The 17,049-nt window shown below is 36.6% G+C and overlaps 1 protein-coding gene across 14 annotated transcripts in view; it reads left to right on the top strand.

The window, feature by feature from the left end:
- The window catches only part of MIPOL1 (mirror-image polydactyly 1), a 341,984-nt gene that overhangs the window by 96,275 nt on the left and 228,660 nt on the right, over window positions 1–17,049 (top strand). For 11 of the 14 annotated variants that reach the window (XM_089309338.1, XM_051822776.3, XM_089309337.1 and 8 more), the window contains 2 exons: window positions 12,587–12,620; window positions 12,880–13,050. In XM_089309338.1, the coding sequence (XP_089165464.1) occupies window positions 12,587–12,620; window positions 12,880–13,050 (205 nt within the window). Of the gene's footprint in view, window positions 1–935; window positions 2,145–12,586; window positions 12,621–12,879; window positions 13,051–15,067; window positions 15,450–16,200; window positions 16,442–17,049 lie in introns of those variants that run through there. The other 3 variants (XM_089309342.1, XM_089309344.1, XM_089309345.1) reach the window with 3 other exon arrangements.

The following is a 17,049-nucleotide window of genomic DNA, read 5'->3' as shown; positions in this document are numbered from 1 at the left end:
CTTTCAAGTAAATAAATAAATCTTTAAAATAAATAAATAAATATAAATATCGAAGGTACAGCTTTTGGATTATAGCGGTTCTTCCCCCCATAACCACCCTTCCACCCACAAACCTTCCCATCTCCTACTCCCTCTCCCATTCCACTCTTCATTAAGATTCATTTTCAATTATCTTTATATACAGAAGATCAACTTAGTATATACTAAGTTAAGATTTCAACAGATTGTACCTTCACAGACACACAAAGTATAAAGTACTGTTTGAATACTAGTTTTACCATTAATTCGCATAGTACAACACATTAAGGACAGAGATCCTATATGGGGGAGTAAGTGCACAGTGTCTCCCATTGTTGATTTAATTGATACTCTTAATTATGATGTCAGTAATCACCCAAGGCTCTTGTCATGAGCTGCCGAGGCTATAGAAGCCTCTTGAGTCCACAAACTCCGACCTTATTTAGACAAGGCCATATTCAAAGTGGAAGTTCTCTCCTCCCTTCAGAGAAAGATACCTCTTTCTTTGATAGGGCCTTCTTGTTGCATCATCACATTGTGGAAGGTGGAAGGGTAAAATGAAGCAAAAGGAAGGTGAATTCCCCCTTACATAATAGTGGCATTAATTCTACCTATGAGAGTGAAGCTTTCATGGTCTAATCACCTCTCAAAGGACCCACTTCTTAGCACTGTTTCAATAACAAATAAATTTTAAAATGAATTTTGGAGAGATCAAACATTGAAATAATGACACATGTTTTAGGTTTTGTTGTTACTATCATCTTGTCTCTTTTTTAAGATATGTTTTTTGGTGTATTTGCAGTTGCTATTTTATTTTTTTTTTTCTGGCCAGAACTTTTCTTTGTTCTGATGTGGTAGAGATGAAATTTCCTTGGTAAACATACCACATTTGTGATCTATTCACCTTCTCTTTGCAGTTTCTCTTCACAGTTTCTTGGATGGGTATTGCTGTTTTCCTACTTTTGTGTATAACCCTGGGAGAGTTGTGTGGGAATGGAGGTTGGGAAGACCTGTGTGGAGCTCAATTCCTCTTTTGTGGGAAGCTGTTTCAGGTTAGCACCTCATATCTTTGACATATCCCAATCCTTTTTATTTCTGGCATTACAAGATGCTCCAGGGTCATCTGTTATAGGCATCTTAGGGGTTTGCCTCAGCTCTAAAATCAGCCATTTTCTCCTAAGTGTTCTTTATATAGAAAAGTGGTTTTATTGCGATGCCAGGTGTGATGCCCATTGTTGCTGGAATGTGATTACTTCTAGACCTTCCCAACAGAGTAGGAAATTTATGTTTGCATCCCCTATCTCATGTGCACACACATCTCTGCTTATCAATTCATCTGTATTTGTATTAAACTAAACGTGAGTTCTTACTGATATCCTTAATTCTAATTAATTACTACAGAGTTCATTTTACCCTCACCCTTACTCATATGTAATTTACCTTTCCCAACAGTGAGAACCCAGGCTCCTACCACACAACATCCATTTACGTACTCGTTCAACCCCAGTATGCATTACATGTCCTTCAGAATCATTAGCCCTTTATTTCTATGAGAGACAACTTTACTGATACAGTTCCTTTAGTCTTTATTTATACAGCTTCCAGTCAATAGGCCATTTTCCAAAGTAACTTGTTGTTTAACTCCCTTATCCTCCTACCTCTTGAAATGAGGCTAAGCCATGTTTTTTACTGCAGGTAGACATTTTTTAAAGCAGAATCTACATTTCTATTCCAGGTTCTGTTGACTACTGGTTGATTCTTTTATTTTATACATTGAGGGTCACTGTGTGCTATAAAGTTCCTGTGGGTTTTGGCAAATGCATGGTGTCATGTGTCCAAATGTGTATTCAGATTAGTTCTGCCACTTAAGAAAACCCTGTTTCTTCTAGTTAAATAGTTGATATTCTCCATCCCTAAACTTGTTGTACCTCTGACCAATTTTCTGCCTTTTATATAATGTCACATAAATGGAATATTATACTATGCAGCTTTTTGTCTAACTTCTTTCACTAAACCCACATGTTGATACTCTAATTAGTATATTATTCTTTTTTCTTATTGAAATCAATATGCCACAGTTTGTTTATCCATTCTCCTAAATAAAGGATATTATATACAGTTACTTCAAGTTTGGGTGATTTAGAATAATGTTGCCATAAGCTTGTACGTATTTTGTTGTTGCTGTTGTTTGGTCTGCTTTCAAATCATTTGAGTAGTACTCAACTACTCGAACAGTAGTACTGTTCTTGGATCATACATTAAATCCATTGTAACTTTATGAGAAACTACTAAACACAAACCAGATGACTGTACCATTTTGAATTCCAACCACCAATGAATCAAATTTCCCTTTGTTCTGCATCCTCACAGAAACACAAGAATCAAATGTTTATATACATACTTTTAAAAATAAATGAGTCCCCCCATGTTTCAGTAATGCATCTATTAAAACCTTCGATGCTTTCTTTGAGGACTTACAAGTAAGCTTACGTTCAAGTTTCCATCTACTGAAAAGTGCTATATATACATGAAATTTACGTCTATAAATTTTGTTACCTAGATTGCTAATTTTATTGATGATATTTACTTCTATATAGATTTTGATCTTCAAAGAAATCAAATTTTCCTCCAAAAGATAACAATTCAGGTTTTCATTCAGTGCCACAGTTCTTGAGGTTGGTGGCTTTATAGATGAAAAAGCTTAGAGTATTTCATTACTTGGGCAAAGACTCAAAGACAATCAATTGCATGTTATCTACCTTAGTTCTACCCAGGAAACTCAGATTCAAATATCCAAAATGAAATTTGTTAATTCATTCTTAAAACATGATTTTCCTTCTTGTTTCCTTATTCCAGTCAGTAACGTAACCATCTGCCTGCATATGTAAGCCAAACTTCTTCCTCAGGACCCCTTTTTAAATTGATATTCAAAAAAGATTTTTTTTTTATTTGAGAGGCAGAGGGAAAGGTCTTCCATTCACCGGTTCACTCCCCAAATGGCCACAATGGCTGGAGCTAGGCCAATCCAAAGCCAAGAGCCAGGAGCTTCTTCCCAGTCACCCATTCTTGTGGATCATCTGTTGCTGCTTTCAAAGGCCATAATAGAGCTGAATTGGAAGTGGAGAGCAGCCAGGACATAATGCAGGCAGAGGCTTAACCTACTATACCTAAACAGACCCATAACTGAGACAGAAAATGAAACAGTAATAAAGGCCCTCCCAACAAAGAAAAGCCCGGGATCAGATGGATTCACTGCTGAATTCTACCAGACATTTAAAGAAGAACTAATTCCATTTCTTCTCAAACTATTCAGAACAATCGAAAAAGAGGGAATCCTCCCAAATTCTTTCTATGAAGCCAGCATCACCTCAATCCCTAAGCCGAAAAAAGATGCAGCACTGAAAGAAAATTATAGACCAATATCCCTGATGAACATAGACGCAAAAATCCTCAATAAAATTCTGGCCAGTAGAATGCAACAACACATCAGAAAGATCATCCACCCAGACCAAGTGGGATTTATCCCTGGTATGCAGGGATGGTTCAACATCGCAAATCAATCAATGTGATACACCACATTAACGGACTGCAGAAGAAAAACCATATGATTATCTCAATAGATGCAGAGAAAGCATTCGATAAGATTCAACACCCTTTCATGATGAAAACTCTAAGCAAATTGGGTATAGAAGGAATATTCCTCAATATAATCAAAGCAATTTATGAAAAGCCCACAGCCAGCATCCTATTGAATGGGGAAAAGTTGGAAGCATTTCCACTGAGATCTGGCACCCGATAGGGATGGCCACTCTCACCACTGCTATTTAACATAGTTCTGGAAGTTTTAGCCAGATCCATGACGAGAAAAAGAAATTAAAGGGATACAAATTGAGAAGGAAGAAGTCAAACTATCCCTCTTTGCAGATGATATGATTCTTTACTTAGGGGATCCAAAGAACTCTACTAAGAGACTATTGGAACTCATAGAGGAGTTTGGCAAAGTGGCAGGATATAAAATCAATGAACAAAAATCAACAGCCTTTGTATACACAAGCAATGCCATGGCTGAGAAAGAACTGCTAAGATCAATCCCATTCACAATAGCTACAAAAACAATCAAATACCTTGGAATAAACTTAACCAAGGACGTTAAATATCTCTACGATGAGAATTACAAAATCTTAAAGAAAGAAATATAAGAGGATACCAAAAAATGGAAAAATCTTCCATGCTCATGGATTGGAAGAATCAACATCATCAAAATGTCCATTCTCCCAAAAGCAATTTATAGATTCAATGCAATCCCAATCGAGATACCAAAGACATTCTTCTCAGATCTAGAAAAAATGATGCTGAAATTCATATGGAGGCACAAGAGACCTCGAATAGCTAAAGCAATCTTGTACAACAAAAACAAAGCCGGAGGCATCACAATACCAGATTTCAGGACATACTACAGGGCAGTTGTAATCAAAACAGCATGGTACTGGTACAGAAACAGATGGATAGACCAATGGAACAGAATTGAAACACCAGAAATCAACCCAAACATCTACAGCAACTTATATTTGATCAAGGATCTAAAACCAATCCCTGGAGCAAGGACAGTCTATTCAATAAATGGTGCTGGGAAAACTGGATTTCCACGTGCAGAATCATGAAGCAAGACCCCTACCTTACACCTTACACAAAAATCCACTCAACGTGGATTAAAGACCTAAATCTACGACCTGACACCATCAAGTATATTAGACAACATTGGAGAAACCCTTCAAGATACTGGCACAGGCAAAGAATTTCTGGAAAAGACCCGGGAGGCACAGGCAGTCAAAGCCAAAATCAACTATTGGGAATGCATCAAATTGAGAAGTTTCTGTATTGCAAAAGAGACAGTCAGAAGAGTCAAGAGACAACCGACAGAATGGGAAAAAATATTTGCAAACTACGCAACAGATAAAGGGTTAATAACCAGAATCTACAAAGAGATCAAGAAACTCCACAAAAACAAAACCAACAACCCACTTAAGAGATGGGCCAAGGACCTCAATAGACATTTTTCAAAAGAGGAAATCCAAATGGCCAACAGGCACATGAAAAAATGTTCAAGGTCACTAGCAATCAGGGAAATGCAAATCAAAACCACAATGAGGTTTCACCTCACCCCGGTTAGAATGGCTCACATACAGAAATCTGCCAACAACAGATGCTGGCGAGGATGTGGGGAAAAAGGGACACTAACCCACTGTTGGTGGGAATGCAAACTGGTCAAGCCACTGTGGAAGTCAGTCTGGAGATTCCTCAGAAACCTGAAGATAACCCTACCGTTCGACCCAGCCATCCCACTCCTTGGGATTTACCCAAAGGTATTTAAATTGGCAAACAAAAAAGCGGTCTGCAGCCTAATGTTTATTGCAGCTCAATTCACAATAGCTAAGACCTGGAACCAACCCAAATGCCCATCAACAGTAGACTGGATAAAGAAATTATGGGATATGTACTCTTTAGAATACTATACTGCAGTAAGAAACAACGAAATCCAGTCATTTGCAACAAAATGGAGGAATCTGGAACACATCATGCTGAGTGAAATAAGCCAATCCCAAAGGGACAAATACCATATGTTCTCCCTGATCGGTGACAACTGACTGAACACCAAAAAGGAAACCTGTTGAAGTGAAATGGACACTATGAGAAACGATGACTTGATCAGCATAGCCCTGACTGTTAATGAACAACTTAATACATTATCCCTCTTAGTAGTTTTTTTTTGTCTGCTCTACTTAATATGACTGGTTTAATTCTGTAATTAATACACAGTTATTCTTAAGTGTTGAAATTTAACTGAAATGTGATCCCTGTTAAACATAAGAGTGGGAATAAGAGAGGGAAGAGATGTACAATTTGGGACATGCTCAGGCTGACTTGCCCCAAATGGTAGAGTTAGAAACATACCAGGGGACTCCAATTCAATCCCGTCAAGGTGGCATGTACCAATGCCATCTCACTAGTCCAAGTGATCAATTTCAGCTCACAATTGATCATAATGAAAGGACTGAGAGTCAAAGGGAGCACATAAACAAGTCTAGTACTTGCTAATACTAACCGATAGAATAAATAAAGGGGAGAGTGATCCAACATGGGAAGCGAGATACTCAGCAGACTCATAGAATGGCAGATGTCCTAAACAGCACTCTGGCCTCAGAATCAGCCCTAAAGGCATTCCGATCTGGCTGAAAAGCCCATGAGAGTATTTCAGGCATGGAAAGCCAAAACACTCAGGCAAAAAAAAAAAAAACCCTAAATGAAAGATCTCTGTGAGTGAGATCCCAGTGGAAAGAACAGGTCTTCAAAGAAGGAGGTACCTTTTTCTGAAGGGAGGAGAGAACCTCCACTTTGACTATGACCTTGTCTAAACAAGATAAGAGTCGGAGAACTCAAGGGGCTTCCATAGCCTTGGAAACTCACGACTGGAGCATGGGGAGATTACTGAAGCCATAAACAGGAATGTCAATTTGTAAAGTCAACAACAGGAGTCACTGTGCACTTACTCCTCATGTAGGATCTCTGTCCTTAATGTGCTGTACATTGAGACTTAATGCTATAACGAGTACTCAAACAGTATATTTCACTCTGTGTTTCTATGGGGGTGCAAACTGTTGAAATCTTTACTTAATGTATACTAAACTGATCTTCTGTAAAAAAAAAAAAAAAAAAAAAAAAAAAAAAAAAAAAGAAGAAATTATCAATTCCCAACTTGACTCTCACTGGGATTAAACATGACAATAGGTCTGATCTGATTTCATCATCATTTAAAAAAAATCATCTATTATTTTTCACTTTATGTTTCTGTGTGGGAGCAAACTGTTGAAATCTCTACTTAATGTATGCTAAACTGATCTTCTGTATATAAAGAGAATCGAAAATGAATCTTGATGTGAATGGAAGGGGAGAGGGAGTGGGAGAGGGGAGGGTTGCGGGTGGCAGGGACGTTATGGGGGGGAAGCCATTGTAATCCATAAGCTGTACTTTGGAAATTTATATTCATTCAATAAAAGTTTTTTAAAAAAAAAAACCTACTATACCACAGTGCTAGCCCTAAATTGATCATTAGTTTCATTCATTCTTTTTTTTCCCAGCCGATTTATTTCAATATCTCTATAAACCGCTTCCCTAATTTTTAACCCTCCATTTCATATTTGCTTGAATTTTTACACATTTGTTTTCAATTTTATTAGTGTACATTGAAATTTGTATTCCTTGAAGAGTTATTTTCACTTGTTCTTTGTAGTACTGGAAAGGAAGGAATAGGAATCTGAGCATAGGAAAACTTTCAATTTCAAGCCTTTTGTTAATGAATAATTCAGTAAGTACTGAGTATATACTCGGTGTGAATACAGTGCTACTTTCTGGGGGCATAGTGTTATGGTTCTTTTCTTCTCATTTAGTTAGTAACAATAACTAAATTATATAATAGTTAAAGCAATGTTAATTGATAAGAATTGTTGGTTCATAGAAAAATTTGTTAGAAGTCTTCTACCATATCATAGCCTAGGGGTTCTGGTGAGGGAGGGGACTCAGGACAGGCTATACATGCCAATCAAGAACAGCAAGAAGGAGTACCCTTTCAGCATAGATTCAGATGGTTCCTGTGGAGATTCCTTTCTCATCATTTGAGTAGATTCTGAACCTTTAAGATTTCATTATAAGGGCCGGAGCCTGCAGTGCTGCAATCCCATATGGGCGCTGATTTGAGTCCTGGCTGCTCTACTTCCAATCCAGCTCTCTGCTGTGGTCTGGGAAACAGTGAAAGATGGCCCAAGCTCTTGGGCCCATGTACCCACATGGGAGACCTGGAAGAAACTCCTTGCTCCTGGCTTTGGATCAGCGCAGCTCCAGCCATGATGGCCATTTGGGGAGTGAACCAGCAGATTGAAGACCTTTTTTTCTCTGTCTCTGCCTCTGCCTGTGTGTAATTCTGCCTTTCAAATAAATAAATAAATAAATATTTTAAAAATTGCATTATAGCATTAAATCTCAATGTACAGCACACTAAGGACAAAGATCCTACATGAGCAGTAAGTGCACAGTGACTCCGGTTGTTGACTTAACAAATTGACAGTCTTGTTTATGGCATCAGTAATCACCCTATGCTATAACTAGTACTCAAACAGTATTTTTCACTTTATGTTTCTGTGTGGGAGCAAACTGTTGAAATCTTTACTTAATGTATGCTAAACTGATCTTCTGTATATAAAGAGAATTGAAAATGAATCTTGATGTGAATGGAAGGGGAGAGGGAGTGGGAAAGGGGAGGGTTGCGGGTGGGAGGGATGTTATGGGGGGGGAAGCCATTGTAATCCATAAGCTGTACTTTGGAAATTTATATTCATGAAATAAAAGTTAAAAAAAAGTGCATTATAGACTAAATCCTCAATGAGACAAATTTTTACTCAACTGAACGGTATATTTGGAGGCATTTAGTATACAATAAAATTATGTACATTATTTTACATGTCATTTAATTTCTTTCTTTCTATACACTTCAAATTCCTTATTTCTTTTTTTCTCATCTCCTTTGCCTCTGATAGAATTTGTGCCACTCTATTTATAATAGTTGTCTTATCTTTCTCTGCTGCTTCTCTGCCTTGTCTTACCTCTTGAATCTTTAAGGCATTTTTTCTTGACTCTTATTTGCTTATGTGTATTCCAACTTTTGAGATAGTATCATTTCAATTTTTTTTATTGATATTTTTAATCTAATAAGTGTGGCATTGAATTAAAATGAGTTAGAGAATGAAAATAAATTGTAATTTTTCTGATTAGCTTGCTACTAGTTCTTTTTTTTTATCAGTTGAGGTCAATATTTTGCTTCTTACCATTGAACAAGGTGAGTTTCAGAAAGCACAAAGGTTGTATTGACTAATTTAGGGATAAATCAAGAAATGTGACATTTCATGCATGGGCCTTTTCTCTTAGAGTGCAAGGTTGTCAGTCAGAATTTGCATGGTATAGGAAATCAATTGAAACTTGAGCCCATAGACATTTACTTCAGCAAAATTCTTACTAATTATCATGACTATGTCAAGTTACACTGCTGTAGGCATAATTTAGAGTTTACGAAAGGTTTTGATTCTTTTGTTTAGTTGTATACTTCATAGTAATGAAATATACCTTATAGTTCTTCATATGTATTTCATATAACATCAGCCAGTAACTCTTTACTTATACTAGTAATGTATTATATATTGTCAATGCTATTAGTAAACCTTAGTTCCTTTCCTAAATTCATTTTATATGGGAATTGATAGTCTTGTATAGCTGTTTCATACAGCTTTTTTTTTAAAAAAAGATATGTTGTCTAATTTTTGTGTTGTCTTAAATAATACAGTAATGAAGTATTGATTGTAGGTCTGAATTTAATTTTCTGAAAATCACTTTTTTTTTTAGCTTAGCTATTGAATGATCCCACTCAGAAAATTATGTCAGATATATCGAATTGGTACTATCAGTGCCAATTGATATCCAAGATCTGGTCTCATTTTCCAGTACACTATATCTGCAAAGTAAAAGGCTACAGTGCAAATCCAGCCTGCCCCTCTTTTTGGAAATAAAGTTCTATTGGAACACAACCATACCTGTTCATTTACAATGGGTCTATGAATACTTTTGCACTACACAGGCAGAATTTAGAAGCTATAACAGAGGACATATGGCAAAGCTTAAAATATATACTATCTGGACCTTTAAAAAAGTGTGCTGATAGATGTTCTCTGTAGTGTAGCTGAGACTAAGTTAATATGTAATCAGGCTTTGTGACAGATACTTCCTGTGACTTAAGTAAATACAAACACAGAAATTTAAGTATCAATTTTTTTCAGATTCATGTTTGAATTCAAAGTTGTGAATGTCTATAAAAATTTTCAAATCTCAAATTTACCAGTTTTTTCATTTTTATTAACAGTATATTTTTCTCTAGATAGCCATTTATCCCTATACTTACATCAATTATAAAGATTAATAATTAAGTAACATTGAGATCAAAATGTTACATGGTTGAGTTAGCTCATTCCTCACTGTGTGTCAGACCCAGCACAGTGATTTAATCAAAATATAGTTCAAATGCAAGTATCAGAAAAATGACAAACCTCTATATAGTGTATACATTTAAGGATAGGTACTCAAATTATTTAAAGTCTGAATGCTGGCCGGTGTGCGGCTCAATAGGCTAATCCTCCGCCTGCGGCGCTGGCACACCGGGTTCTAGTCCCGGTTGAGGTGCTGGATTCTGTCCCAGTTGCTCCTCTTCCAGTCCAGCTCTCTGCTGTGGCCCGGGAGTGCAGTGGAGGATGGCCCAGGTCCTTGGGCCCTGCACCCACATGGGAAACCAGGAGAAGCACCTGGTTCCTGCCTTTGGATCGACTCGATGCAGCATGCTGGCCACGGTGGCCATTGGAGGGTGAACCAATGGCAAAAGGAAGACCTTTCTCTCTGTCTCTCTCTCTCTCACTGTCTGCTCTGCCTGTCAAAAAAACAATAATAATAATAAATAAAGTCTGAATGCTAAGTTCGTTTGCCAGAGAAACTGTATAGCTCTTGTTAAGAAAATATGATTTTAATTTTTAAAAGAAATTTTAATTTTTTACAGTCATCTTAATATTACAATGTAGATGATTATATTAACCCTTTCTTATTGAAAGGTGTTAATTTAAAACATTGGAACCATTCATCTACTCCTTAACATTATAATTATTTGATATTGCCATTCCTGAAAGCAACTTATGAGAACTACATAAAAATTCTATGTACTTTGTTCTGTTAATTACAAAATAGGTCACATACTACCTTATTATTTTCTTCCTGGTCATTTATAATTCCATGAATCTAAAAATGGAGATTTATAGCCTTTGTAACTAAATTTTTTATCTGCAAAGATTCCTAGGAACCTACCAATCTAAATGTTTCATTATCATGTATTTGTTCACATTTTAAATTCTAAGGTATAATAAAGTCATTGTGAAATTTATGAACACCTACATTGGATTTTATTGGGAATTGCCATATTCAGCTCTTATTTTGATTTCATCTAAAAGACTGGCATTAAGATAAATGTTTCTCACAATGTCTGACTTCCTTATAAGCCGTAGTTAGCTAATCAATAACTGATGGTCAGAAACCACTAGTGTTCTTCAGATAATTTCACTATGACCATGAATGAATGTAAGAATTTTATATCGTTTTTGCTGCATTTTTCAACTGAATAAACAATAAGTGGTTGTTTTCACAATTCTTGTAGAATAAGCTTATAGTATAATTCTTGTTGAATAAGTAGCGTCTTTTAAATTGTTGATTTATTTTGGAGAAAAGAAATGATGAGTACTTACCATTCTCGAAATGTGGATCCAAGTGGATATTAGTAGTTTAAGATACATAAGTTATATGTAATTCAAAATTACTATCCCTTTCCATTAACTTATACTATCTAAGTACATGTATAATAAGTTTTTAATGTATATTTATATTTTATGTTAAAATATTATGTTCTAAAATTACTAGCATATGTATGATGTAGCAATTTCATTCAGTGGGGAAGTTTGTAATGATTTTTGTAGTATATTTTTTGACTGTCTTCCATTATTTTTTCCTGGTATCATCTTTTATAGTAAATGTTAAATCATTGAAGCACAGAAATGAGAAAAAAAGCAGGAAGTTGGATATCTAAATTTTAGTGCAACTTTTAAAAGCTGGAATTATTTCTAGAATCTGTATCATTTCATTAGTACTCAAAACAGATTTTCTTTTAGTTTATTCAGGTTAATGTTTGCCTAATATACATTTTCTACAATATGTTGTTTAGAACTTCCTTATTTATCTTTCTTCAGTTCATCATCAACAAACATTTCAGTAATCACCATGATGATTAAAAAAAGAATGCATTCATGAGAGCAATCAATTAACTTTCTGTGTCTTTCAATTGAATACATTACCAAAAAAAAAAAAAAGAGAGAGAGAGAGAGAGAGAAAGGTCATCTAAAAAACATGAGCCAATTTTGGTCAACCTTTCTAGATAGTATATTTGTTTTAATAAATAGGTAGTAGCAAGAGATTTTTTCAGGTCAGTTAGTGTAATTATTTGTCATTGCTTTTGAGGTAACATAGTTAAACTTTGTAATAAAACTACTTGACTTATTTCCAAAAAAAAAAAAAAAAAAAAAAGGAAATACAGTTTCGGGTAAGAATTGAAGGTCCAAGAATAAATATAGTGATGAGAACGAGTGCTTCTATCACTGGGGAACTTTCTTCATCTAAGCACATATGAACAATTGATCCTTGTAGTCATATATAGCAGTAAACATTAATAACTTAACAGTCTGAAGTCAGTGCAGAAGATATGGAGCATTATTGAAAGATGGAGTCGGGCAGGTGGCACTTTAATATGTTCAGTGTCATGGTTGACTCTAAAGACTAGTCGAATAAAATTACTTGAGGTTCTAAAGATTTAAAAAGCGAACTCATTTTGCTGCACTAAGGAAATGCTACTGATCAGGCTTTCTGTGTCCCTTTTTTCTAGGCTAGAAAATATTAACCCTGAAGAAAATGACATGGTAAGCCATTCTCTGAGGAGATTTCTTGATGTCAGTCTTATATCTTAGAGGCTTAAGTTCAATTGAGTGGGTTTCAAGAACTAAGATGTGGGAAAAAGAAGAATTGACACACTAATAATGTACATCTTTGCTGCAATATGAAAATTCAATAACTTCACTCAGTCAATTTACAATTCACATGTGCCTATTAATTAAAACCCTATATTAAATAAAATATATTAAAACTTCATGTCTGACTAACATATAATGGTGTTGGTAGACATTACAGGAATTACTGAACAGAATAAACAATGCAGACACAGGGATAGCTATTCAGAAGAATGGAGCTGTAATTGTGGATAGAATCTACAAGACCAAGGAATGTAAAAAGAGAATAACTGCAGAAGAAATGAATGCACTGATAGAAGAACGGGATGCTGCCTTGTCTCAGGTAACTCTGCATGTATCTGTGAAAGCATATGCCTCCCCTTTGTTTAACTGTTAAAGAGTGACTTGCCCAGATATTTTTCATTTGCTTTCATTTATAGCATATAATGAACACCAACATGTTTAGATATATTGCAATAATTATATACTTTGTTATGCCACAGTTCAAAATTGACACTGATTTCGTAGAAAATCAAATGCATATTCAGTTTTCACAAAATAAAACTTTTTTGATACATGTTAACTTGTCAGAGAAATTTAGTGATTTCTTTAAGGTAATCACTTTTACATGACACTTTTTCCTACCCATGTTGCAGCTCTGTGAAAGCTGAGATTGTCTTTATTACTGTTTTATTCCTGATTCCTAATTCAGTGCCTTTTAGATAATGTTGGTAAATGAGTCAGATGATTAGCTCATTCTTTTCTGGACATTCCTTACACCTTCCTACTCTAACTGAAACGTGATTACCTCCCCAAGCTACTGCGTCCACTGTGTCTGCTCAAGCAGTGGCTGTATTCTCTTCCACGTAGTTACAGCACTGGCGTTGGAGGCTTACTGGCTTATTCCTTAATAGTGTTTTTAGGTTAGTGTTCCTTTTTCCTCCCTAAAAACCCACTGTTTTGAAGCCCATGCATCAGCCTGTACCATCTAGTACACATGTGCACACTGCTGTATCACTTCCCTAATTTCTTAAAGATTTTAAGATCTATTCACTGCCTCATTATTTGACCTACTTTTATTATAATTCTTGCTGATTTAAATATCTATGTAGATGATCCTTTCAATACCACAGCCACTCATTTCTTAAGAGTTTCTTTCTTCTAACCATAGTGTACTGACCACTTCTGCCATTTCCTCCATGGTCATAGCCTATTCTTGGTTATTATTCTCAATTTCAAGCATCCCACTTTTTTTTAGGGCAAATTAGATTGGGGTATGTGTTAGTGCTTTAGAATCTTATTTTGTTTTTCTATTTATTCCCTTTTTAAAACATTAAAATTGTTTTGATTATTAATAATTATATATTATATATGGGGTACAGTACAACATTTCAGTATGTATACAATATGTACTGATCAGATCATGGTAATTAATGTTTTCCCCTCATTGGCATTACACTATGATTGGAGCCTTGGAGTTCCTGTGTTACTTGCTCAGAAATTATAATAGACTATGAAGTATAGTTACCCCAGCATGCTGTGGGACTTACTCCTCTATCTAACTCTGAGTTGGTACTCATGATTAAACATCTCTGGACTCCTCCTCCCAGCCTCTAGTAATTACTATTCTTTGTTCAGATTGAGTTTTTGGTTTTTTTGTTTGTTTGTTTTCACCTATCTGGTATTTTTCTTTCTGTGTCTGGCTTATTTCATTTCACTTAATATGTTTTAATTCCTTATATTTTGTCACAAATGATAGAAAATAATTCTGTTATGGCAGAGTCGTATTACTTTTTCTTCATTCGTATGTTGATGTGTTGTGGTGGATTCGTTCTGAGAGGAGGAGCGTGGTGGGGGCAAGAGATGCAGAGTCACCGCCGAGTCACCACACAGACCCTGGCCAGAGGCGAGCAGCCCGCAGATTCCTTTATTTCAGTTGGTACAACAGCTTAAATAGCCAAGGCAGCCAATCCGGTCAAGGGGCGGTTTATGCCCTAACCAGTCACAGCCTGTTGCCAGGCAGTATCCAATTACATCCTGTTGCCAGGTAGTCTCTGTTGCTAGGTGGTTTCCCAGGGGGGTTCCCAGGGGGTTTCTGAAGCCACTCCTGAGTAACAGACACTGGCTTGCCAGTGGCCATCTTGACATGGCCTTCTCATTCCACCACATTGATGGACACCTTAGTTGATTCTGTATCTAGGCTATTATGAACTACAATGGCTGTTTTTGGCTACACTAAACGTGATGGAGCAGGTTTCTCTTTGGTAAATGATTTCATTTCTTTTGAATATATATCCTTTAGTAGGATTGTTGGATCAAAAGGCAGTTCCATTTCTAGTTTTGTTTTTTTGTTTTTTAAGAAATTTCCAGGCACTGGCGCTCTGGCAAAGTAGGCTAATCCTCCACTTGCATCGCTGGCATCCCATATGGGTGCCAGTTTGTGTCCTGGCTACTCCACTTCTGATCTAGCTCCCTACTGATGGCCTGGGAAAAACAGCAGAAGATGGCTCATGTGCTTGGGCCCCTACCAGCCAAGTGGGAGAACCAGAAGAAGCTCCAAGCTTGTGGCTTCAGCCTGGTTCGTCCCTGGCCATTGTGACCACCTTGAGAGTGAACCAGAGGATGGAAAATCTCTGTTTTTGTCTCTCTCTCTCTCTGTAGCTGTGACTTTGAAATAAGTAAATAAATCTTTCAGTAAATATATTATCTGTTTATGTGGATATTTGGACTTTTTCGTTTCCATTTGGATGCCCTTTATTTCTTTATCTTCCCTGATTGCCCTAGCTAAGACTTCCAGTTCTATGTTGAATAAGAGTAGTGAGAATGAATATTTTTTCTTGTTCTAGATCTTAGAGGAAATGCATTTAGGTTTCCTCCATTTTATATGATATTGGCTGTGGGGGTAGTCATATGTAGCCTCTATTATTTTGAGGTATGTTCATTTTATCCCAAACTTGTTGAGTATTTTTCTTATGAATGGACATTGAATCTTAAATGCTTTTTCTGCATCTCTTGGGATAATCATGTGGCTTTAGGTCTTCATTATGTTGATGTGATTTATTACATTAATGGATTTGCAAGTGTTCAACCATCCTTCCATCCCTGGAATTAACCCCACTTTATCATGGTGTATGATCTTTTGATGTGCTATGGGATATCATTTACTAATATTTTGTTAAGAATTTTTGCATCCATGTTCATTAATAATACTGGTCTATAATTTTTTCATGTGTGTATTGTAAGTTTGGTTTTGGTGTCAGAGTAATGCTGACCTCATAAAAAGGATTTGTCAGAATTCTGTCCTTTTCAACTTTTTGAATGGCTTGACAAATTTTGGAGCTAGATCTTGGATAAATCTTTTATAGAATTCAGTTGTAAAAACATCAGTTCCTGGGGCCAGCGCTATGGCACAGTGGGTTAACGCCCTGGCCTGAAGCGCCAACATCCCATATGGGTGCCAGTTTGAGGCCCAGCTGCTTCACTTTTGATCCAGCTCTCTGCTCTGGCCTGGGAAACAGTAGGAGATGGCCCAAGTCCTAAGGCCCCTGCACCCATGTGGGAGACCCAGAAGAAGCTCCTGGCTCCTGGCTTCGAATCAGCACAGCTCTGACCATTGCAACCACTTGAGGAGTGAACCATCGGATGGAAGACCTCTTTCTCTTTCTTTCTCTGCCTCTCTTCTCTCTGTGTAACTCTGACTTTCAAATAAATAAATAAATCTTAAAAAAAAAAAATCAGTTCCTGGACTTTTCTGTGATGGGAGACTTTTAATTACTGCTTCAAAATTGTTATTGGTCTGCTTGGATTTTATATATATATATATATATATATATATATATATATATATACTTTTTTTTTTTTTTTTGACAGGCAGAGTGGAAAGTGAGAGAGAGAGAGAGAGACAGAGAGAAAGATCTTCCTTTGCCGTTGGTTCACCCTCCAATGGCTGCCGCGGCTGGTGTGCTGTGGCCGCGCATCGCGCTGATCCGAAGCCAGGAGTCAGGTGCTTCTCCTGGTCTCCCATGAGGTGCAGGGCCCAAGGACTTGGGCCATCCTCCACTGCACTCCTGGGCCATAGCAGAGAGCTGGCCTGGAAGAGGGGCAACCGGGACAGAATCCGGTGCCCCGACTGGACTAGAACCCAGTGTGCTGGTGCTGCAGGCAGAGGATTATCCTATTGAGCCACGGCGCCGGTCCAGATTTTCTATTTTTTTTTTAAAACCTTGGTAAGTTGTATATTCCATAATCTATCCATTTATCCAAGGTTTTCCAATTTTTAGCATATAAGATATCCATAGAATCATCATACTTTCTGACTACCAGCTATATTTTTCTAACTTTC

Source organism: Oryctolagus cuniculus, chromosome 12 (assembly GCF_051225735.1).
Source record: "Oryctolagus cuniculus isolate XC-2025 breed Fujian yellow rabbit chromosome 12, ASM5122573v1, whole genome shotgun sequence".
Classification (NCBI taxonomy): Eukaryota; Metazoa; Chordata; class Mammalia; order Lagomorpha; family Leporidae; genus Oryctolagus; species Oryctolagus cuniculus.
Note: the sequence above shows the minus strand (reverse complement) of the source record. Positions and strands in the feature narration are given on the sequence as shown.